Source organism: Chlorocebus sabaeus, chromosome 26 (genome assembly GCF_047675955.1).
Source record: "Chlorocebus sabaeus isolate Y175 chromosome 26, mChlSab1.0.hap1, whole genome shotgun sequence".
Taxonomy (NCBI): Eukaryota; Metazoa; Chordata; class Mammalia; order Primates; family Cercopithecidae; genus Chlorocebus; species Chlorocebus sabaeus.
In genome coordinates, this window is record NC_132929.1 from 34097368 (window position 1) to 34121949 (window position 24582).

At 47.6% G+C, this 24582-nt stretch overlaps 1 protein-coding gene across 1 annotated transcript in view; it reads left to right on the forward strand.

The window, feature by feature from the left end:
- Positions 1 to 24582, forward strand: part of LIPC (lipase C, hepatic type) — a 163394-nt gene that overhangs the window by 132688 nt on the left and 6124 nt on the right. The window contains exons 3-8 of the mRNA XM_008016458.3: positions 237 to 421; positions 3624 to 3806; positions 4373 to 4490; positions 7574 to 7807; positions 10157 to 10399; positions 22728 to 22845. Coding sequence (XP_008014649.3) covers positions 237 to 421; positions 3624 to 3806; positions 4373 to 4490; positions 7574 to 7807; positions 10157 to 10399; positions 22728 to 22845 — 1081 coding nt within the window. The remainder of the gene's footprint in view (positions 1 to 236; positions 422 to 3623; positions 3807 to 4372; positions 4491 to 7573; positions 7808 to 10156; positions 10400 to 22727; positions 22846 to 24582) is intronic.

Here is a 24582-nt window from a genome sequence, read left to right on the forward strand (position 1 = left end):
GGATAGAGGATCTGGTGATCTCAATCTCTGTGTTGGGTCCTCCTAGGCCACCCTCCATCACTTGGCCATTCCACTGGAAACAGTCTTTGGGGCTCCCCAAAGTTGTGGCTCATTCTGATCTCCAGCATCTCCCAGTAACCTCTGGCTTGTGCTTGTAGAAGCAGCCTTTGAGAAGACGGAGGGCTGCAGGTGGAGCAGATGCCAGGCTAAGCACCATCCCCAATCTTATATTCCAGAGCCATTTGGAAGAAGAGCTCAAGCTGTTGAAACAAACAAAACGCTGCATGAGACGAAGACCAGATTCCTGCTCTTTGGAGAAACCAATCAGGGCTGTCAGATTCGAATCAATCATCTGGACACGTTACAGGAGTGCGGCTTCAACTCCTCCCTGCCTCTGGTGATGATAATCCACGGGTGGTCGGTAGGAAATGCTGACATGCCTTTTTTCTCTCCGATTTCGCATTTTCTTTTTTTCTTTCTAGTGCATTCAATGTTCATAAAAAGATAGGGAGCTGGTGATAACAACTCCATGCATAATGTTTATAAAGCATGTTCTAATTTTCCAGGTGCTTCCCCACACATTAGCTCATTGATTATCTCAATTCCATGAGTAAGCAGGGTGAGAAAATACAATTATCTCCACGTTTCAGAGAGAATGTGGCTCAAAGAGGTCACAGAGCCCATTGGGACCCACAAAGGATTGCAGCCCATGCAGGGGGAAGCCTCCTTCTTGAATCTGCATATTACACGGGGGGACATAGGAAGCCAGAAGAATGGACTCCCACTGAAATTTTGTATCAGCAAGGTTTAAGTTCAGCTGCAAATAAGCAAAGATATTATTCCAAAGATAAATGTAACCCAAAAACCAGCTAGATGGCTTTGGTCAGTGAAGTCCTCCAGGCCCCAGCTCCTTCTAGCTCAGTGTTCTGCCGTCTTGGGGTGTGACCCTCATCCTCATAGTCCAAGATGGCAGCTAGAGCACGAGCCATCACATCTTTATTCCAGGAAGCACAATGTAGTAAAAGATGTATGCCAAGGGGTCAAAAGCAAGGTTTTTACAAGAGCTTTAGTGAGATATAATTTACAAAGCATACCATTTATCCATTTAAAGTGTACACAATTCAATGGCTTTTGGTATAAAAGAGTGTTTTTTAGGTGTCCCAGAGCCTCTGTGAAATTCTCCCAGTTACATCCATTGACCATATCTAAGTGGAAAGGTAGCTGAAAAGTATAGGCTCTTAAAGAAAGTGTAGCCTTTTGGTGATGCTAAAAATTCTATTACTATGGAAGAAGGAGAGAAAGGATATTGTTGGCAATAGGTAAAGTCAAACCGTCTGAGGACTTGTTGCCAAGAGGAAATCCTGCCTCCCCAGTGTCTAGCCCACCCATGATTTCAAGCATAGTTCACAATTTGAACCCTCCAGAGATTTTGGTGTCTGTTTCATGACTTAGAAACCTTTCCCTGCCATCTAGTTGAAAAGTACTCGAAACCCCCATCTATCCTACCCTGGAAGGCAAGATGAACCCTTCCATCACCTGCCTCCCCTCACCTCTCCCTGCCTCCCACATGACATTACAACAACTTCCAACTGCTTGTATTAATAGCTTCCTCCACACCCCATGCGCCTGCCTTCTCTCTTCTTGGTCTTGGCTCAGTCTGTGCCCTCTGCCTAGAGCATTCTTTCTCCTCCTCTTTTCCTGTAAGACACAGTCCCAAACAGGTCCTCCTGCATGCCATTGCTGCCTTCATCCCAGCACTCCCGCAGGGGCATTCAGTGTCAGTGGGTCTTCCCGCACGGCCCTGAGCACTCTCCAGCACTGCTCTGCAGCTCGGCTTTCTAATTGTCTGTGTTTCTCTGCTCTGCTAGCTGTAAGCTTCTTCCTGGGAAGGATTCTGTCCTAGTCTCATCTAATTGACTACTGTGGGTCAGTATCCATTATGTAATCAGTGCTCCAGAATGTTTGTTCACTGAATTAAAGATCAAATGAATGAATCTTGTTTATAAAGGCAACATGAAGACCACAGGAGCCTCTTACCAGGATCCTTTTACCAACATGCACTCTTCCTTATCAAAATTCTGTCCAACCTACTATATGTCTCCTCCTCCTATTACTACTGATATTAATAACAACAACTGCAGTAACGAACATTTGTTGAGTCCTTACTATGCTCCAGACACTGCTCTAAGTGCTTTAGATCTATTAACGCATTTCTCCTTCATAACAATCCTGGAAGGAGAGCATTATTAACTCCATTTTCCAGGTGAGGAAACTGAGTCACAGAGAAGTTAAATAACTTGCCCAAGGTTACTCAGCTAGTAACTGGGAGAGCCTAGATTTGAACCCAAGATGCTCTATGCACATAGAAGGCACTTGGTAAACATCTAGTAAAGGAATGCGTCTTACCCTGGAATGGCGTGACAGCCCCTCAGTGGAGCTCTCCAGCTTCACCCCTTATTGTCAAGCCTTCACCTCCTATTGTCTATCCTTCACCTCACCAACTTTCCTCCTCTCCCCTGACAAACCACACTGCCCTTTCACAATTCTGTGCCTCTGCACACACTGCTCCTTCTGCCCGGAATGCCCTAGACCTCACCACTACCACATTCACCTGCCCACCGGTATTCTTTTTGTTTCTTTGTTTTGTTTTGTTGAGAAAGGGTCTCACTCTATCGCCCAGGCTGGAGGGCAGTGTGGTATCAGCTCACTGCAGACTCAACCTCCTAGGCTCAAGCCATCCTTCTACCTGAGACTCTGGAGTAGCTGGGACTAAAGTCATGCACCATCACACCTGGCTAACTTTTGTATTTTTTTGTAGAGATGAGTTTCACCATGTTCCCCAGGCTGCTCTCAAACTCCTAGGCTCAAGCAATCCCTCTGCCTTGGCCTCCCAAAGTGCTAGGATTACAAGCATGAGCCACCTCGCCCAGCCCCCACCCATATTCTTCTTACTGGACTTCTATGGATCCTTTAAGGCTCAGCACAAGTGTCTTTGCTCTATGAATCCATTAGGAGTGCCCTGCAAATTGGTTCTCGAACAAGGCACACACACAGAACAATTATCTGTAAACATTTTTTAGCCTCTACTGTATCAGGCTTACAGTGCCTATCCCCCTAAGTCTAGCATAATGTAGTCTGCAGGGCAGAACCAGCACTGTGGATTTAGGGGTGAGGTGGGGCAGCCTCACGCAGGAGGAAGCGTACAAATGGCTCGAAGGGACAGGTCAGCTTCCAGGACCCGATTTACACATATTTCTCCTCTGTTTCAAGGTTTAGAAAGTCCCAAAGTAGAAAAGCATTAAGATAATCATTTACGGAGGGGGGAACGTTGGGAAAAATCTGGAGACATTTTTGGTTTTCAAAACCTGGGACAGTGGGTGGGTGTTGCTGGCATCTAGTTAGGGAAGGCCAGGAATGCTGCTAAACATCGTACAATGCACAGGACAGCCCCCACAACAAGGAATTCTCTGGCCCAAAATGTCAACTGTGCATGGCTGAGAAACCTCGTAGCAAGCCCTTCCTCTTGTGGGGAAGGAGCCAGCATTATCCAAGAGCTGGAGAAGGAAAAAGGGTGAGCAGGGAGAAGGGAAACGAGTGTGACCCTCCCTCTGTGTCCTCCTCAGGTGGACGGCTTACTAGAAAACTGGATCTGGCAGATGGTGGCCGCGCTGAAGTCTCAGCCGGCCCAGCCAGTGAACGTGGGGCTAGTGGACTGGATCACCCTGGCCCACCACCACTACAGCATCGCCGTCCGCAATACCCGCCTTGTGGGCACGGAGGTCGCGGCTCTTCTCCGGTGGCTGGAGGTACCAACCTGCCCCATCCTTCCTTCACCTGCCTTCCCTCCTTTCCCTTCCTCTGTGACTGAATGAATTAAGCTGGTCTCCAACAGCAGTCCAAGCAGGAGAAGCACTAATGCTCAGCTCACGGGAATGAGAAGGCACGGGACTGACACCAGACCCCAGGTCTCTCTCAGATGCCTCCCTTGAACCCCTATTTCGCAGAACCATCTTCTCCCCTCTCCTCATCCACTATTCCTCTTATGCTCACCTCCTTGGATATGCTAAGGGATACAAACACACCCTGTAAGCTATCAGGCCCCCACACAAATGAGTGGGATCACTTCTGTAGGGCATTAGTGTCCAGGGGAAGACAGGTAGGCAGGAGGCCGCAGCTACCAGGCGAGGTCACAGGTACCTGAGTCCCAGGAGAGTCAGCCAGGTGACAGACTAGTTTCGGTTTGGAGTGTGAATAAGGCACCTCATTTCCGAGCAGCCACGAAGAACAGGGTGGGTGCCACAATACACTGGACCGCAAAAGACTTTCATCCAGGCAGCTCTTCTCCTGCCCCCATCCCGCTGCTGTCTTCCAGGAATCTGTTCAATTCTCTCGAAGCCATGTTCACCTAATTGGGTACAGCCTGGGTGCACACGTGTCAGGATTTGCCGGCAGTGCCATCGGTGGAACGCGCAAGATTGGGAGAATCACAGGTAACCATGCCTAATAACTCACACACTGATTCCACTGCATGCAGGCGTCCAACAAGGACCTGCTTTTCCAACAGGCTCCTCATTAAAACACCCCAACTCTTACTGCAAGGGATCAGAGCTCACGAGAGGACTTGTAACATTCTCTCATACATGACCAATGTCATGGATTGCTGTGCCAGAGAATTCAGAGCAAATTACAGCCTCGATTCCTATTGCCTGTCCTCAAATGAATGCCTCATGTAGGTGTGCCAAATGGGACTAAAACATGGACTTTTCTAGCAAGAAAGAGTCTTATTTTTTAATCTATAATTTACAAAGTCCAATTTGGGCGAGTTAAGGAGTGAAGAATCACAGCCTTAATTTGCTGTAATTCATCAGCCACTTTAGTGCCTCTGGTTCCACATTTGTGAAACGTGTGTTTTATTCTGGGACCCATTTGGGTTGAGGGAGGGAGCTCTGCATCAAAAACTTCACCCCAAATTTCATACCCACTCAGAAATGGCCCAAGATATCCAAGAAGGTCTGCACATGTGCAAGGAAGGCCTTCCTCCCAGGCTTCCGTGACTCCAACCCCACTCTTCACACTGACAGGGACTGGGATCCAAAACCACACACCTGGTCAAACTGTTCCCCAGTCCAAGTCTGAGGCCCACTGTTACCACAGGTATAAAAACCCAGGAGGCACAGGCAAGGCCCTTCTCAGTGTGGAAGCCCCAGAGCGCCCCAGCCTCTCATCCTGCTGATCCCTTCCCATAGCTCTAGGCTTCAACGACACAAGTTTTTTCTCCACTTCACGAACACACCGTGGCCTCTTGTGCCTCTGGGCCTTTGCATGCACTGTTTGCTTTGCCCACCACCCACCCACCCAAACTCATACTCATCCTTCAAGACCCAGCAGGCTCAAACAGTATTTCACAGGCCAAAACAAAGAGCATTTTAGATGAATAACAGAGTTGTTGCAATTTTATATTTTATCAAGTGAGGACTTTTTTTTTTTTTTTTTTTTTTTGAGACAGAGTTTTGTTCTTGTTGACCAGGCTGGAGTACAATGGTGCGATCTTGGCTCACCGCAACCTCTGCCTCCCGGGTTTAAGCGATTCTCCTGTCTTAACCTCCCAAGTAGCTAAGCCACACCTGGCTAAATGTTTTGTATTTTTAGTAGAGACGGGGTTTCACCATGTTGGTCAGGCTGGTCTCGAAGAACCGACCTCAGGTGATCCACCGTCTCAGCCTCCCAAAGTGCTGGGATTACAGGCGTGAGTCACCACAGCTGGCCATGAGGACGTGTTTACAAGCAACTACTATCTACTATCACCAATCCTTTATAAAGGAATTTCTTTTAACATGAGAAAGAATGGGGATGATGACAGACATTTAAATGGAATACATTTGTGATTATGAGAGCTCATTTCTCATGCTTTTTTGTTCATCTTGCTGGTAACTGGGGAAGCCTGGTCATAGACCCACGTGTGGCACCTATGGATTTAACCCACAGTAGCTTGAGGAGGAGCAGCCCTCCCACCGAAGAAGCAGGGCCACAGGGCAGAGTCCACACCCAGCGAGGCAGCCTCAGGCCCGAGGCCCAGAACCCTCTCCATCCAACTGGTGCTGTGGGTCACATTAGGCGTATCAGCAAGTCCCACCCACCTCAGAGACAGAAGGAAGGCTCAACACTCTCTTGCCATCTTGTCATCAGCCTGATGAAGAAAGGAATAGAAATCATATCAGGACATTTTTCTTTTTCTCTTTTTTTTTTTTTTTTTTGAGACAGAGTCTGATTCTGTTGCCCAGGCTACAGTGCAGCGGCATGATCTTGGCTCAGTGCAGCCTCCATCTCCTGGGTTCAGTGATTCTCCTACCTCAGCTTCTCAAGTAGCTGGGACTACAGATGCCCACCACCACGCCCAGCTAATTTTTGTATTTTTAGTAGAAACGGGGTTTTGCTACATTGGCCAGGTTGGTCTCCAACTCCTGACCTCAGGTGATCTGCCAGACTCAGCCTCGTGCTGGGATTACCAGGCATGAGCCACCACGCCCAGCCAAGGATATTTTTCATTTGTCACTGTGGGTAGAGCTGGAGAACCGGTGATCTCATAGCCTACTCTCAATTCCTTTGCCCCCGAGTAGGGAAGGAAGCCAAGGCTAGGGTGGGACACCAGAGGGTCCTCCAGAGAAGGCAGAGGAAGAAAGACAGGCAAAAACTTTGAGTGCATAAATACTCCCCAACCACAGTCAGCCAGGAGCTGCCACCTTACTTCATGCACAGACATCTGTCATTTGAGGCCCAGAGCTTTGAGCTACCCTACTTGCACACAACATTTTCACCCCATACAGTGGTGTCCCGTGGCTGTTCTGGACGTTCTAATGAAATGACACTGTAGGAGAAAAATCAGCTTGTTTAGGGAAATTATTGATGACATACAGGCAAATAAATTTCATTCTTTGATAGGTAGGTTGGAACTGCTTATAATGAGCATATTGGCTTTTTTTGTATGCAAACAGATGGTCTTGAAAGTAGCTTGAGAGGTACTCAAAATCGATTTGCTTAAGTAACTCAAGCATTCCCTCATAACCTTATTCCTTTTTTTTTCTTTTTGAGATAGGATCTCCCTCTGTTGCCGAGACTGGGTCACAGTGGTGTAATCACGGTTCACTGCAATCTCAAACTCCTGAGCTCGAGCAATCCTCCTGCCACAGCCTCCTGAGTAGCTGAAATGACAGGCACATGCCACCACACCCACCTAATTTTTGTGTTCTTTTTTTTTTAGAGATAGGGTTTCACGATGTTGTCCAGGCCTGCTGGCCTCAGGCATCATAACCTTGTGTCTACCACTGGATAGTTTCTGCAAACCTCTTTCCCCCCACTAGCTAATGCCCAGCCTGTGTGTCATTGTTGGCACCATGAATTACTATGGTTTTACTGAGAAAAGGTTATGGCAAGGCTGTCCAGAGAAGGATTATGCCCGAGGTGTTTCTTCTTCCTACTAGTTCATTGATGTATAATAATATCCAAAAGCTAAAGAGCACATTTCTCTTCTCCTCTCCTTGCTCCCATCTAACCCTTACCCCTGCTTTCCAATTAGGGTTGGATGCCGCGGGCCCTTTATTTGAGGGAAGCTCCCCCAGCAATCGTCTTTCTCCAGATGACGCCAATTTTGTGGATGCCATTCATACCTTTACCCGGGAGCACATGGGCCTGAGCGTGGGCATGAAACAGCCCATAGGGCACTATGACTTCTATCCCAACGGGGGCTCCTTCCAGCCCGGCTGCCACTTCCTAGAGCTCTACAGACATATTGCCAAGCACGGCCTCAATGGTGAGAATGAAGTCATGGGACGGGAGCACCGGCCTACTTTTCAATGGGGCCTCTGGAATTCAGCAGAATCTACCAACATGTGGGACTCAGGGAAGAGTTCAGCAAGGATAGGGTCCAGGGTGTATGGCCACCAAGCCCACCTAGAGAGAAAGAATATGGGAGTGGGCAATGGTGCCCATCCCCCAGCAGGCCACTCCTGGCAACAGGCCAAGGCCACGCCCTAAGGATGAGCGGAGGGCACCAACAAGAACCTCCACTTCTCATCCCGGCCCTATGTGCCCAGGCAAAGCCTCTCCCGGGGTACCAGCTCTTCCAAGAGTTGAGTCCAGACGCCTGTGGTTATTCTTCCTTCTCTGGACGTTTCCTCATTCCAGGGACTGCCTCTATTCTGAACTACATGAGAATCCACTTAATAGGCTGTGGCTTCTTGATGAAGGTCTCACTCTTCATCCCACCCCATCAGTTTAACTGGGGAAATTACTCAGATTCTCCCGATGGGAAATTCAGCTTCAAATACGTCCTTGTTACGCCCTTTACCTCAGGGCAGACACAGAATGTGCTGTTATCTGGGTTGTGATCCCACTTCTCTCTCAAGTCCTAAAACCGAAATATTAACATGCACATTGACAATATGCACAGGATTAAAGAACAAAAATGTCAGCAGAAGCAGCACATTCCAGGGGCATTCGAAATTTCTTGCTATTATAAAATATCATCCTGATTAAGACATGCCAATCACTCCAAGCCAACTAGAGCCCTCCACCCCCACAAGCCACCTCACCCTGATCATGCGACACTCAGCTGAGAACACTCTCTTGTGATGACACCACCCTCACCTCTCCAATATCAGAATGACCTTCACACTCCACGTCATCTCATTTTGGCTGGACTCCCAGCCTTCCACCGCACAGGCCTGAGAGAGCCTTCCGGGAACTTGCCCTTATCATTGCTTACATCCCTCCCACCTCCCCCACCCCATCACCTCCCCTCCAGCCACCAGCAGTTCCCAGCTGACCATCCAGCCCTCATCCCAAACTTCATCCCCACAAAACTCGGTGCAGACCACCAGCATGGTGTATGGGCTTTATTTGCCTGGTAAACACATTCCTGACCAATCATTACCATTGCTCTTTTGTGCTAAACTTCAAAGTGATGGAACCAAATGTAGGTATTCAGCTTGCCCAAGCTTGGGGTAGTTTTCCTCAGTTGTCTTCACCTCTGTGTTTGAAAGGGTTCCTGGGGTAGTTCTCCCAGCCACAGCTGCACAGGGGCTCACTGGATAACTGCGGTTTCACCCTCACCACCTCCTGGGTGGATGAGCTTGAGTGAGTTAGTGGATGTCTTGGAAGCTCAGTTTTCTCCTTGATAACAGCTGCCTCGAGGAGCTGCAGTGAAGATGCAGGCGGCAGAGGAGCAGAGGGCACGCGGCATGCACAGTCTCCTAGTAGGTGCCCCAGGAATGCAGCTGCTAGCATCCACGGACTGCGATAACTAATCTTGGCATTTAACCTCCAGACACCTGGGAAAATAGCTTTTGGCAAAGTCACATGTGCTGTCCCTTTACAGCAAATGTTTCACATATCTTGTGGTGGTTCCTCAACATCCCTTGAGAATTATTTACTACAGATTAGATTAAACTTTGGAGAGTCAAAAAAAAAAAAAAAAAACAAGGGTCAAATTCTTGGTAGATCAACCTCATAAGCTTGTTTTGGAGGTGAGGCCTGTCCAGACCTGGTTACTGGACAGTGTCCTTCCAAATCCAATTCTTGTGCTGGTTGCACAGGCCTGTTACCTACGGGATGCAATGGCTGCTTTGGGACACAAGGTAGACATTGTCGAAAGGCCTCAGCACTCTCCAGACCATCAGAGTGCCACGAGATTGTCTCGTGTGTCTAGTTATATTAAGAGAAAAGGTGTCCCACGCAAGCCTGTTCCAGAAAACCCACCCTCCAGGCATCAGCACCTGGGCATTTTAAATTATCTCATTTAAAATAGAAATATTTCTATAATAAATTACACTAACCTGCGCTCTTAATGAATTTGATCTTTCCTTAGTGACTTGGGTGCCTATTAAAACGCCCACTGTAACACACTGTCATAGAGGAGTGCTCTCAGGATCCCGGCAGTGCCTGGGATTTTGCCTGACACTACATGACTCAGAGGGTCTGCTTTCCTCAGTTTCGGTCAGTTGTCACATCCCGCTGTTATTGGGGGTCTGCCTTGACAAGCCCACCCCTGCCTGTTCCGTGTGCTACTTCTAACCTTCTGTGGGCTGAGAACCAAGGTGAGCCTCTGAGTTGAGGCTGCTTTGGGTTAAGGTGATAACATCCTTCTTGCCCTGTGTTCCAGCCATCACCCAGACCATAAAATGCTCCCACGAGCGATCTGTGCACCTTTTCATTGACTCCTTGCTGCATGCCGGCACGCAGAGCGTGGCCTACCTGTGCAGCGACATGGACAGCTTCAGCCAGGGCCTGTGCCTGAGCTGCAAGAAGGGCCGCTGCAACACGCTGGGCTACCACGTCCGCCAGGAGCCCCGGAGCAAGAGCAAGAGGCTCTTCCTCGTGACGCGAGCCCAGTCCCCCTTCAAAGGTGAGTGTGGAGCCTGGGAGCCTTCAGAAGGGCAGGATGCAGTCCCCTGTCCACAGGGCTCAGAAGTTCCCTTGGTTCTTTTCCTGGAGGTGCTTCAGTGTTTCTGAAACTGCAGGCTCTAGACAGCGACATTGACACAGCCTTTCTCCTGTCCCAAGAGTGTGGCCACCTTGCTGCCAAGGGCTAAGAGGAGAAACCTTGATAATTTCTGAAACGACCCTTGTGTTGGCCTCTCTATCCATTTTCATGCTCCCCTAGAATGTTAGATCTGCACGGCCACACGCAGTTTACCTGGGCCACCCAGATCTCACTGTACAGGGACTTGAGGCGTCTCCAAACACAGCCTAGAACCCAGTTCTTTCATCTCTGTTCAGGGCCCTCGTGAAAAAAACTGGATTCTAGACTGCATTTCATTCCTTCTAAGATTTGAATCAGTTGATCTGATAGGATATGATATTCACCCTGAGGCACTCCCAAGACAAGATTCAGCTTCCAGTGTTTCCCAGCCAGATTTTTAACCTCAGGGCAGAAAGTGGGTCGGGCAGCTCTCTGGGTTGAATGGAAGGTCGTAGAAAGCATTGTGGCCACGTCTTAGGCTGAGGCCAGCAGAGAACTACTCCACTGAAACCTAAATCCTCCTGGAGGGAACAAGTCGACATCTGTTGCCATTAACATTTCTGCCTAATCCTTCAAACAGCTCGGGAGTGATTTAGCATCTTACTGTTTCATCGCACAGCCTCTCCAGCGCTGGGAGAGGCAATCTGATGTGCTGTTTGACTATTACCACGCAGATATTTGTATCTGGAGAACGTGAACGGGCTGTCGCCACCGCTTTGCTTTCAGAGAGCATTTTACACAAAACATTCGATGCAGCCATCGACTCCTTGTGGTTCTCACAACAGCCAGGCGAGGATGGCAGAGCTGGTTATTATCCCATTCTAAAGAGGAGGAAAGCAAAAGTCGCGTGGGGGCGCCCACAGCTGTGTGGCTGTAAGGAGACCTGGAACAGGGCCGCCTGACTCTCAGGAGTGAGTTCAAACTCCCAGGCAGCTTAGTTTTGAGGCACAGGATTTCTCTGTGTATCTGAACTTCTGTTCGCCAGCCAGGTTTCCCTCCTGTGAGCCAAGCAGGTCTAGGAATGACAGAAATGTCTTGTGGGTGTTCATAGCATCTGAAGAGTAGTTGGTGTGAGGGCGGGATCTTTCAGGCCAAAGGGTCCCTCCGCTGGCTGTCCCTTAGGGCTGGAGGAGATGGCAGCACGCAGGTGAGGGAATTTGGAAGTCCTCCTGCTTCGGGGAGCTCCTCCGCTGCAGGCTGACAATTAGAGACTCATTTGGGTTAACCAGCTCCTCTTTTAAATGGCAATGCCTCCTGGAGTGATTAAGCCTCTTAGATAATCACATTTCATTGGATCTATTTTAATCATGGCATGTTTGCATCATGAGGAGTGGTTCAACCCTGCCGTTTTTCAGGTGGGGGAACCAAGGCCTAGACGGGGAAAATCATTGGTCCAGAGACAAAATGCTCTTGGCAGACCTGGCATTTAGACCTGGGACCTCCAAACAGTGAGTGGAGTGATTTTTACCTCCTCTGTAACCTGCCACTGGTCTGCGTGTGGGGGTGAGAGGGGGTATGGAAGAGAAGGGTGAGGAGATTGCATTCTCCTTGAAATCAGCTGGGAAGAAAAGAGGTCGTTTTTCATCGTTCAGGGCCAAACTGGGCACTTCATTTGAAATGAGAGGCTTGGCCCAGCCCTAGGACATCTACTGGGGGCTTGGAGATGGGGAAGGGAAGCCTCAAAAGAAGGAAGAAGGGGAAACAAGAGCAGTAGGCATCAGCCAGGCCGAGCGTCTCCCATTTGCCAACAGCCCCAGTGCCCGACCACCATCCCCTGCTGGTGTGAACTCACAAGGATCCCTTTCCTGTTAAGGAAGACCAAAGAATTGCATTAGGGCATGATTATCTCACCCACCAGCTACCAAAACCAATGTACTCATCCATCTGTGCATTCTTCAAACACAGTCCTACCTTCAGGGTGCTCGGTGGAGACCAACCCGAGATGAGCCCCTTGGAGACTACATTTGTGTCTCTTTATTACCGACTACTTATCTTGCTCCTGGGAACATCCAGTGAGGAGGAGGCTAAAGGCAGGACTGCCTGAAACTGGTCAGGAACCAAAAGCCCCAGCCCGGATGGAGGTTCCAGTGATGAGCTGTGGCTTGCGCCACACCCTTTCCTTTTCTTTCTTACTTTTTTTTTTTTTTTTTTTGAGACTGAGTCTCACTCTGTCGTCCAGGCTGGAGGGCAGTGGCATGATTTTGGCTCACTGCAACCTCCACCTCCAGGGTTCAAGTGATTCTCCTGCCTCAGCTTCCTAAGTAGCTGGGATTACTGGCGTGCACCACCACGCCCAGCTAATTTTTGTATTTTTAGTAGAGGCAGGGTTTCGCCGTGTTGGCCAGGCTGGTCTCTAACTCCTGACCTCAGGTGATCCACCGGCCTGGGCCTCCCAAAGTGCTGGAATTACAGGTGTGAGTCACCACGCCCAGCCCACAACCTCTCCTTTTCTGTTCCCCTATAAATTCTCCCCAGTTCTGCTTCAGCCCCTCCAGTGAGCAAAGTCCTCACCCGCTCAACCCAGTTTCACTTGCTAGTGGAGAGTAACGTCTCTGTGGTCACATCAAGCCGCCCTGGGCATGGCTGGAAAGTGCACCCATGCGAGACTCGCCTGCTTGAAGCAGCTGCTCATGGGATACTGCTATCTGTATAATGCTATGTTGTCCAATATGGTAGCCACAAACCATATGTGGCTATTTAAATCCAAATCTAAGTTACTTTAAATTAAATGGAACCAAAAATTCAGTTTGTCAGTCACACAAGCCACCTTTCAAGTGCTCGAAGACGTGGCTGCCGCATCAGAGAGCACAGAAATAAAACATTTCCATTGCTGCCGAGGGGTCTATTGGTGGTGCTGGGACGAAAATTTTAATCTAGGCCACCGCAGCTACACCACTCCCCGCCCATCACAACCGTGATGACAACCGACCTGGGCCCCCAAAGCCTATGTCACCAGCCACCTCCAGCATTTTGATGAATACATATTACACTCTTAAGAAAGCAGACTTGCCCAACCTGGGCCTACAGAGAAACCACAAGGCCTATTTTTCAAAAACATCTAACTGTACTATATATTTTAGTGCAGGGTCTGGTTGGGCAAGATAAACATCGCCTCCTGATTGTAGTTTCACAAAAGATGACTAACTTGGCCTGAATTCCTCTGGCTCCCAAGATATTTCGACAAAACCATCAAAGGATCTATTTTCTACAACCGTACGCCAGAACTCGGGTAAACACTGCGAGAGTACAGCAGTAGCGAGAGAGAATTGGGAAACAGTCGCTGAGTGAAACCAGGCAATTTATCGCCCACTTCCATTCTCACTCTCTCACAAGGAACCTTTACCAGTTTGGGAGCCTGTTTTTAAGGGAGGGGGAGGGAAACGGATCTGTACGGAGTAGATCCTGTTTCGCCAGCGCCTCATCTCATTTCATCCTCAGAGCAGTCAGATGAGATAACCGGGTGGAGAGGAGGGAAGGGGGCACTCTGCCTGGGCACTGGGCTGGATGTGTTGTACACATTAGCTCATTTCCCATTGGAGCCTCACAGCAACCCCGAGACAGACAGATACACACACACACACACACACACACACACACAGACACAGACACGGTCAGGGCAAAGTCACACAATTTGTGAGCAGGAAGCACTGCACTGAATCCCAGCCTTTGCTCCTTTCACTGCCCTTGGCCTCGGGCGTAGGACCAAGGCCCCTCCACTGAGTGCCTCTCCCTCCTGCGGCATTCCAGCTGCGTGTCCCGCCTCCTCCTCTCTGCCCTCCTTCCACACTCCCTCTTCTGTATCTCCTCCCCTCTTCTCCTGTCCTCCCCATGCTGCCCTTTCCCCCTGCACTCCAGACTCCCTGGATGGGGGCTGAGGGACACTTGCTTCTGTTGCCCACGGCAGCCATGAGAGCACCCTTTCCTGCTGGTCGGCGAGATGACAAGCCAAACTGTGACTCGGGCAGTCTGTTTTTGGCTTGTCTCAGCTTCTTCTTTGGAAGGTTTCCACTGATTTCAGGGAGAATTCCAGAAGAAGCGGGTGGGGGCAGGGAGGGGCAGGTGTCATAGACAGCACAGGGTTGGGGTTGGGATAAGGTGTGTCAAGAATCTTGGCCTTGCTGCCAACCACTTTTGTGACCTTGACGTAATGACAAAACGTTTGTGGGCACCAAGGAAGAGGTGAGAACAGACGTGGGGATGAACCACTAGCCTGGGACCTGCAGGTGGGTCTGAAAACCTGACCTGGTCAGTTCAGTGTGAAGGAAGGAAGTAGGTAACACCCGATTAACACCTTCTGGAATACAGGCATTTTTTCATCACCATCTGATCACACTCTTACAGCGACACTACAAGAGAGTTTTTAATCCGCATTCACAGATGAGGAAATCGAGCCCCCGAGAGGCTATGTGGTCTCAAGATCACAAGGTAGCAGGCGGCAGAGAGGACTCAAACCCCCTGGGCTCTGTCTACCCATTGAGGACCCTTATTCCACCCACAGCACAAAGAGCTGGCAACAGGATGCCAGTCAGCACAACAGTCCTGGCCACACACGGACACTCCCCGATCTCCACCACTCACAGACAGCAACAGACCCCCCACAGAAGGGGCAGGCACTGGCCAGGCATGGTGGCTCACGTCTGAAGTCCCAACACTGTGGGAGGCCAAGGTGGGAGGATCACTTGAGCCCAGGCGTTCAAGACGAGCTTGGGCAACAAAGCAAGCCCCCATCTCTACAAAAGAATTAAAACTTAGCTAGATAGAGTGGCGCATGTCTGTAGTCCCAGCTACTCGGGAGGCTGCAGGAGGATTGCTTAAGCCCAGAAGGTCAAGGCTGCAGTGAGCCATGATGGTGCCACCGCACTCTAGCCTGGGTGACAGAGTGAGATCCTGTTTCAAAAAAATTCAGTTTAATGTAAAAAAGAAAGGGGCAAGCATCCAGTCTCATGACATCAGGGCATCACTTGAATGGGACTGTACTGTTAAAACCCAGATGTGGCCACGAAAATACATACACATACAGGTATTATAAACAAAGGTTTACAAAATCACTTTCCCTTTTTCTTCTTCACTTGCACCTGCTCTGAGTTAATTCACTTTCATTCAGCCTCGCTGGCACTGGCTGCCTTCTTTGTGCAGCAACACCCTGGATAACACCATCCTGGGTCCCTCAGTCCTGTGACCTTCAGCTTCCCTCTGAGTTAGAGGCATTTCGGGTCTAGGAACACACCCTCTGAGCTTGGAGAAAACACGAGAGGTCTCATTCCTATCATCTCCATGAGAGAAATCCGTACACTGCAGGGGGGGAAAAATAAAAGCCCTCTTTGATGTTTGCAAAGAGAGTCATAATATCTCCCAGAGCCCACATCTAATGATTCAGAATCATTGTTTCTGGGAGGCAGAACATAGAGAGAAATACATTCTCTTTTCTTAAATTCAATAACCTGATCTTGTGAAAAGAAATATAAGTTTTTCTTTATTAAATGGCACCAGCAGGGTCCACACGGGGTTACAATCCAGGATTTTTCCTAGTGAGGAGACTCTCCGGAGGCCTCAGATTTCTGCTCTAGATGGAGTTTCCCTGGTCACATTCGAGGTCAATGGACTATTTCACGCCTTTCATCTTTAAGACCTGAAATAATTTCTGCTGCCAGAACTTGGGAGTATGTTGTACTGGTCTCTTTGCAGTCACAGGATCAAAAGCATTTTCCCCAAATCGTTTTTTAATGTCCATATTAAACATGTCATAAGGTAAAGTGAGCAAAATCACTCAACTTTTTTCCTTAATCTTTGTAATAGCATCATTGTGCTGGAGGTGGCAGGGTAGAATGACAGGCAAATTGTCTTTTCTTTTCTTTCTTATTTTTTTTTTAAAAGAAAAACACTTACAAAAAATCCAAACAAGAGTAACTGATTAGGACCGGGTGTGGTGGCTCACACCTGTAATCCCAACACTTTAGGAGGCCAAGGCAGGAGGACAGTGTGAGCCTAGGATTTTGAGACCAGCCTCGGTAACACAGGGAGACCTCATCTCTACAGAAGAGGAGGAGGAAGAAGGAGGAGGAGGAGGAGGAGGAGGAGGAACTAGTTCTCAGCATGAAAGACGCATTTATATTTAAAGTTAATTTCATTTAAAGATTTCTCCAAAAAAGTGCCGTCACACAAGATTCCCTGTGCAGACATGGAGTTTCTCAGGAGGGCTCCTGCAAACTCAAGGGTGCCTCAGCCATCAGTGCAGGTTCTGTCCACAGCCCGTTCCCTCGTGAGCCTCAGAAAGCACGCTGGCTCGGCTCCTCACAGCCCACACACCTTGGCAGGTTCCACCCTCCTGAAGAGGTGCTACTCGGGGGACACCTGTTGTGGAAACAGGCAATTCTCATTCATAGGACGTACAAGCTAAAGGGGGCTTTGTATCCTCTAAAGCTGACTCCTGGGTTTTACACAACACCTTCTCCTAAAATCATGGAACCATAGCATCTCAAATGCAGAAATCAATCTCCTCCTACTCACGACTTAAGGAAAAGGTATCGCCAAGACAAGGGCATGAAACATTTTCCCCGGCTCGGGGGCCAGACATTTAGGGGACAGGACAGCGTCCTCTGTGGCAGCGATAGCCCAGGATGGATGTCAAGGGGTCACAGCTGGCAGGCACTTGGTCTTGGTGGCTTCATTGGAAGCAGGTGTTGAACCACAACTTTTCTTCGGGAGCTGTTCGCCATTTGCTTTCAAGGGACAGACTCAGCTTGCAGAACCAAAACAGCAGGCGGTATAGAAAGGGTCTTTTGGAATTACACGGACCTAGCTTTTAATCCTGCTCCACTGAACTATCTGGATAACTATAGGTCTCCAAACCTCCACTTCCTTATTTATATTCACCAGGATAATTAACACTGCGTCAGTCTAGGTCTCAGCAGAAAACAGGACTCCACTGGCCCAGATCAGTTGAAGAAAGCAAGTGGGACTCCTTACAGAGGGGTGGACAGTGTTAAGGAAACCAACAAGGACTGAGGCTGTTCCCTGCCTCTAACAGCAGGATGGATGGAGCCAGGGAAGGGACTGGCTGTGGGAGAACCGGAGCCGTGGAGGAGGGGCTGCTGCCAATCGTGGGAGGGCAGTGACTGCACAGTCAGGCTCCAGAGCACGGGGGAGCAGAGGGAAAACACCCCTGCCTCTCTTCTCGGCCCTGATCTCCCGCTAGTGCCTCTCCCTCCAGTGGTCACACCCAACCAGAAACCAATCGATGAGGGAGCCCGGCAGATGCAGCCTAAGGGATCCCATCCTGGGGCTCGGAGCTGAGCAGTGGAGGGCAGAGTGGATGAGGACAGCGGGGGTAGAGGGAGCAGATGGACACTACCCAGCAGGGCATCATTATTTAACTTGTTATGAGGACAAAGTGATATATGTAAAACACTTAGTATGTAGCTTGACGCATAGTAGGATCTCAACAAACGGAAGCTATTTTCTCATTCTTGGTGTCTTTAATGCAGTTGTATATCCATGTCATTCTTCACTCAGAGAGCCTGTTAAGTACTCCTTGGATGCCTAGTGTGTGCTGTGCCCTTGTGGAGATCCAAGCAATAGTGTGGTTCTGAGACTGCCTTTGGGGAGATAAGACATGGACACAGATGCCCATGAGACAAGGCAGAGGCCACAAAGGACTGAAGCTTCTAGTTCTCTTTTTCTTCTTTTTCAATATTTGTAAAAGCTCTTTCTTTTTCCAATAGGATTCCAATTAGAATACATGTTTACTGCAGAAAACATGAAACTTGCAGAAGAACATAAAGAAGAGAATAAAAATGACCACTGTGCCCTCTCCAGAGAAAAGCACTGTTAATATTTTTTGTGAATTCCCCTACTTCTGCACATTCTGGTTTGCAGAGTTGGTCTCACACTAGACAATTTCATAGCCTGTGTTTTTTTGTTTTTGTTTTCTTCTTCACTTCTTTCATAAGCATTGAAATCATTCCAAAAATAGTTTTTAATGGCTTCATAAGAGTAAATCACATGTTTGGGACGATGAACTGAGAATCAGCAGACTAACTTCTAATTGCAGCTTCATCAGTTATTAGCCACGTGACAACGACAAGCTACTTAACTTTTTCTGAGCCTCAGCTTCTTCCTTTGTAAAATGATGTGGGAGGGAAGATAAAGTAGGCATCTTATAAAGTTGTTGTAAAGAGAAATGAGATAATTATGTGAAACTATTAGCTCAATGTCTGGGACATGGTGAAGAGCTAAATGGTAGTTATCATAATTGCTGTTATTAGTTCATAGCCATCCCTCTATTACTGAATATTTCAGGTGTTTTTAGTTTATTTTTAAACAAATGTTATGACATTTTTTAACTTCAATCTCTTTCCACAATTCAGCTTTTTCCTTAGAGTATATAAAGCTAGTGGTCCTGGGTATAAACATGTAGAAGTTTAAGTTCTGGAGTCAGGTTGCGAGAGCTGACGCCCCAGCCATATACGACTTACCAGCTGTGTGATCCCAGAAAAGTCACTTAACTTCTCTGTGCTTCAGTCTCCTCTTCTCTAAAATGAGATAATAATAGTATCATCTGTTTGAGGGTTAAGTGAGATGACAGATGCAAAGCACCTGGCAAAAGCCAAAATAGATATTAGCCAATGTTATTACCATGCATACTGCCATTATATGCTTTTACTTGCATTTAACACTAGGCTGAACACACAGTTAACTTCCAATTAATACATATCATATTAAACTGAATTGAAGATCGGTTACTGTGAGTGTTCCTTGAGTTCTCTGGAAGATGTCCTGACTACTCATAAGGAGGTTAACCCAAGTCCAGTCCTCCCACATCTTACCCCCTCCCCCACTTTGGAAAGTTCTTTCTTTGGAAACTATCTTTGGAAAGAACTGTCCTTTTTGTCTCCGTTTGACTTTATAAGACTGTTCACTTGTTACAGAGTTTCCTTGACAACTCCCAAATAGTGTAAGACGTCTCCAGAGGCTTCTGGGGTGACGGGCTAAGTCCCTCTCTCCAGTGGTGCCACCCAAGAGTTTAGGGACCTTTCCCAGGACTTGCGCCTGTAGTTCTTTTCTTTTTTTTTTTTTGAAACAGTCTTGCTCTGTCACCCAGGCTGGAGTGCAGTGGTGCAATCTCGGCTCATTGCAACCTCCACCTCCCAGGTTCAAGCAATTCTCCTACCTCAGCCTCCCGAGTAGCTGTGACTACAGGTACCTGCCACCACTGCCAGCTAATTTTTGTATTTTTAGTAGAAATGGGGTTTCACCATGTTGGCCAGGATGGTCCCAATCTCTTGACTTCATGATCGGCCTACCTCAGCCTCCCGAAGTGCTGGGATTACAGGTGTGAGGCACCGCGCCCAGCCAGCTCTTTTCTTACTTCTCACCCACAGCCTGTTTTGCTGTCTTAAGGGCATCAAATTACTTTATTCCAGGCTTGGGATTTGAGCATCTATTGTATTACAGCAGGGGTCCTCAACCCCCGAGCCATGGACTGTGGGCCATTAGGATCTGGGCCTCACAGCCAGAGGTGAGCGGCGGGTGATCAAGCATTACCACCTGAGCTCCGCCTCCTGTCAGATCAGCGGCGGCATAAGATTCTCACAGGAGCACAAACCCTATTGTAAACTGCACATGCTAGGGATCTAGGTTGTGCGCTCCTTATGAGAATCTAATGCCTGATGATCTGAGGTGGAACAGTTTCATCCTAAAGCCATCCTCCCTGTCCCCACACCAGTCCATGGAAAAACTGTCTTCCATGAAACCCATCCCTGGTGCCCAAAAGGCTAGGGAACACTGGTGTATAGGGTACTGTAGTAGGTACCAGATACTACCTGAGCGAGCTCTTACCTAAAGCAGAAAGCTCTTGGCCAACAAATCAACTCTTAGTATTTGCCTCTTGTTGTGAACATAAATAAACATTTGATGCTTCAGAGATAACCCCTTTGGTAAACCCGAGAGATATCCCCACTCATATGAGCAAATTAAACACAAAATCCAAATGGGAAGATTAGTTTACGCCAAGGATAGGATTGTGTAATCTAGAAACTCAGCAATACCGGCATACCAGGACACTGGAGCTGACGTGTTAGCAATGCAGCATTGGCAATACCCTCTGCTGGGCTGCTGTATAGCTACCAACCTCCAGCAGAAATGGTACCACTTAAGAGTTAGTAGATTGATCAATGAAGAGATGAATTTCCACATGCTGGGTACCAAGAATGGATGGTCAAGTGGCTAGTTACCATGATCTAATTTTTTAACATTCTCCTACGACGAAGCTTGAAACTCAGCTCTTGAATCCTCATGGGTGATTTCCATCTTGTTAGATGTTAATGTGCATTGTGATATGTCACCCCCAAGCAAATCATCAGTTCATTCATCCCACAAAAGTGTATTAAGCACCTACTGTGTGCAAGGCACTGTTAAGATTCGTGAATTAACCCCTGTCTAAACAGGAAAGGAAAATACACAGCAAGCATTCCATGAATCCCTTATCCTTTGCCCAAGCCAGACACTCATCTTGCCACAAGCCTGGACATGGCCTCAGAATCCATCTCAACACAGGGCTCTAGGCAGTTATTATCAATCAAATGGAATTAACATTCCATATTAAGCCTGTTTGCAATCTTGGAGCTAGAGCACTGTAGATACTTAGAGAATACAGAGACAAGAGAGCTCAGGAGGTCACGGCTGCAGTGAGCCAAGGTGGCACTGCACCCCAGCCTGAGTGACACAGGGAGACCCTGTCTCAAAAAAAAAAAAAAACTCAAAACAAAACAAAAGCCAATCCTGGTCTGGAAGCTGGACCCTGTATCCAACCCTGGGGAATCCACTGGGGAGAATATGGAGACAAGAGAAAGAAGTCCAAGCAGTGATCAGCCATTTTGGAATGAGGTAGGATAATTTTCAAAACAGCTCCATAGCTGTGCCACCATGCAAGCTAAGCCAACACTGTCTAGGGTGAGGGAAGCTAAGAGCACAGATGCTGCTATTTGACCTTGAGCAAGTCACTTTCATCTATCTGAGCTCCAGTTTTCTTATTTATAAAACAGGGGTGATAATAACAATGCCTACATCATAGGGTTATGATAAGGAAATGAGATGTTGCAATGTATTCAACAATGCAAAAATGTATTTAACATTTAATGATGCAATGTGTTTAACAATGCCTGTCTAATAGTAAGCCATTTGCTTTCAATAACTAAATGTAGACTGTATTCGGTAAAGAAGAATAAAATAAATTATCCTCTTCCAACCAATCCATCAGTAGGAGGACATTCTGGACATTTGATAAAACAGAAAGCTTCTAGGCCCAAGTTCTAGAACTAGAGTTATGTTATTTCTATTGGGAAATACACTCATTGAACCTCACAGAGCTTGTTTCCAGGAACTGCCCCAGAATATAAATATTTGGTCACTAGGGCATATATTTCTTAGCTGGAGCTCTGCCCCACCCTGAGACACACCCCATCAGACAGCAGCAATAGTGTAAAATGGCAATGTGTTCCCTCTTGCCTTGTCAAATGCCTAAAAGGCATATATTCTTTGATTTACAGAAGGAGACCCTCGCCAAACACATGAAATATTACAACAGAACTTGCCTCTAGAAATCAATGAGAATGCCAGATATCCTATACTCCTATTCTGCCACCTTTTGTTGGTGAATATTTATCATTATTACATTACAAACACAATATAAGTCCTGTGTAGACATTTAGAAAATACAGAGGAGGAAAAACAAGAAGATAAACCACCATTCAGGAGCAAAAAAAAAAAAAATGTTGTTAACATTTTGATATCTATCTATCCAAACTTTTCTCTCTATGTGTTTAAATTTTAAGAAATAAGAGATTTTTAAATTGAAAAGTCCTGCTAGGCCGGGCGCAGTGGCTCAAGCCTGTAATCCCAGTACTTTGGGAGGCCGAGACGGGCGGATCACAAGGTCAGGAAATCGAGACCATCTTGGCTAACACGGTGAAACCCGTCTCTACTAAAAAATACAAAAAACTAGCTGGGTAAGGTGGCGGGTGCCTGTAGTCCCAGCTACTCGGGAGGCTGAGGCAGGAGAATGGTGTGAACCCGGGAGGCGGAGCTTGCAGTGAGCTGAGATCCGGCCACTGCACTCCAGCCTGGGAGACAGAGCGAGACTCCGTCTCAAAAAAAAAAAAAAAAGAAAAGTCCTGCTTACATTCTGTCTCTCTTTCTCTCTCCCTCTCTCTAGTTTATCATTACCAGTTCAAGATCCAGTTCATCAACCAAACTGAGACGCCAATACAAACAACTTTTACCATGTCACTAGTCGGAACAAAAGAGAAAATGCAGAAAATTGCCATCACTCTGTGAGTAGGAGGTGTAGCCCCCTAGGGTGATGACACGCTTATTTTTCTTGCAAGGGTATAAATGGACTCTGTAATTTTCAAGAGTCAGGCCAGCTACTACTACTTTATTCCAGATGTAAACCAAAAAGTATCTGAGACACGTCTCAATCAATTTAGAAGTTTATTTTGCCAAGGTTAAAGACATGCCCGTGACACAGCCTCAGGAGGTCCTGGTGACCTGTATCCAAGGTGGTCAGGCTACAGCTTTGTTGTATACATTCTAGGAAGATACAAGACATCAATCAGTACTTCTAAGATGTACACTGGTTTGGTCCAGAAAGGCGGGACAACTCAAAGTGGTTTGGGGTTGGGGGTGCAGGGGAACTTCCAGGTCACGGGCGCATTCAAAGATTTTCTGATTGGCATTGGTTGAACGAGTTTATCTAAAGATCTAGAATCAATAGAAGGGAGTGTCTGGATTAAGATAAGGGGTTGTGGAGACCAAGGTTCTTATTATGCAGATGAAGCCTCCAGGTAGCAGGCTTCAGAGAGAATTGATTGTAAATGTTTCTTATCAGACTTAAAAAGGTGCCAGACTTAGTTAATTCTCTCCTGGATCAGTGAAAAGACCTGGAAAGGGAAGGGAATTCTCTACAGAATGTGGATTTTCCCCCCAAGAGACAGCTGTTCAGGGCCCTTTCAAAATACATCAAAGAAATGTATTTTAGGGTAAAATCATTTAATTTCTTTCAGGGCCTACTGTCTGTCAGGTGATGCTATACTAGACTCCGGCTGGAATTTGGTGTCTTATTGCTACAAAAAGTCTGCTTCATCAGTCTTAAAATCTGAGTTTTAATGTTAATGCTGGTCAGTTGTGCCTGAATTCCAAAGGGAGGAGAGTACAATGAGGCATGTCCCACCTCCCCTTCCCACCATGGCCTTGAACTTGTTTTTCAGGTTAACTTTGGAATGCCCTTGGCCGAGAGAAGAGGTCCATTCAGATGGTTGGGGGGCTTAGAATTTTATTTTTAGTTTACACGGGCTTGAGCATTTGAGCACCAATCACCGTGCAGGGCACTGTGGTAGGTGCCAGGTACTACCTGAGCTAGCTCTTATCTAAAGCAGAAAACTCTTGGTCCACAAATCAACTGTTAGTGTTTGGTTCTTTTTGTGAACATAAATAAATATTTGGTGCTTCAGAAACAACCCCTTTAGTAAACACAGCCCATCCCACATAGCCATCCTGGTCAGACAGGACATTCACCCAAGCCCAGACCCTCAAGTCCCTCCTCAGCCTCTCCAGGTCCCACCACCTGCTCAGTGTTATGCACTGTGGACTGAACAGACAGGGAAACTGGAGATGGCCCCACCAGGGCCTGCAGTACAGAGGCGAGTGGTGAGGGGCAGAGCAGGTGTTCCCAAGAAGGTCCCAAGAGCCTTTCCAGTGAGTTCATAACCCAGAAATTAAAGTGGTATCTTTTGACTTGGCATAGATTTCCAATTTCAGTCAGCCTGCTCTGCCAGCCTCCCCATCTGTCCTTCACCCTGTTACCCACCTGCTTACTCTGAGGCTCCCCAGCCTCTCTGGCCTTTCCGCCCTCAGTGTGGACTCTCCCTGGGAAGTGACAGTAGCCTCTTACCCACCCCAGGGTTGGTCCTGAGCTTCCCGAAAATTGCCCCCAGCTTTGGATCTCTGATCATCACACTGATTCAGTCATTCAGCAAGCATTTGTTGGTGCTCTGTCCAACACCTACCTA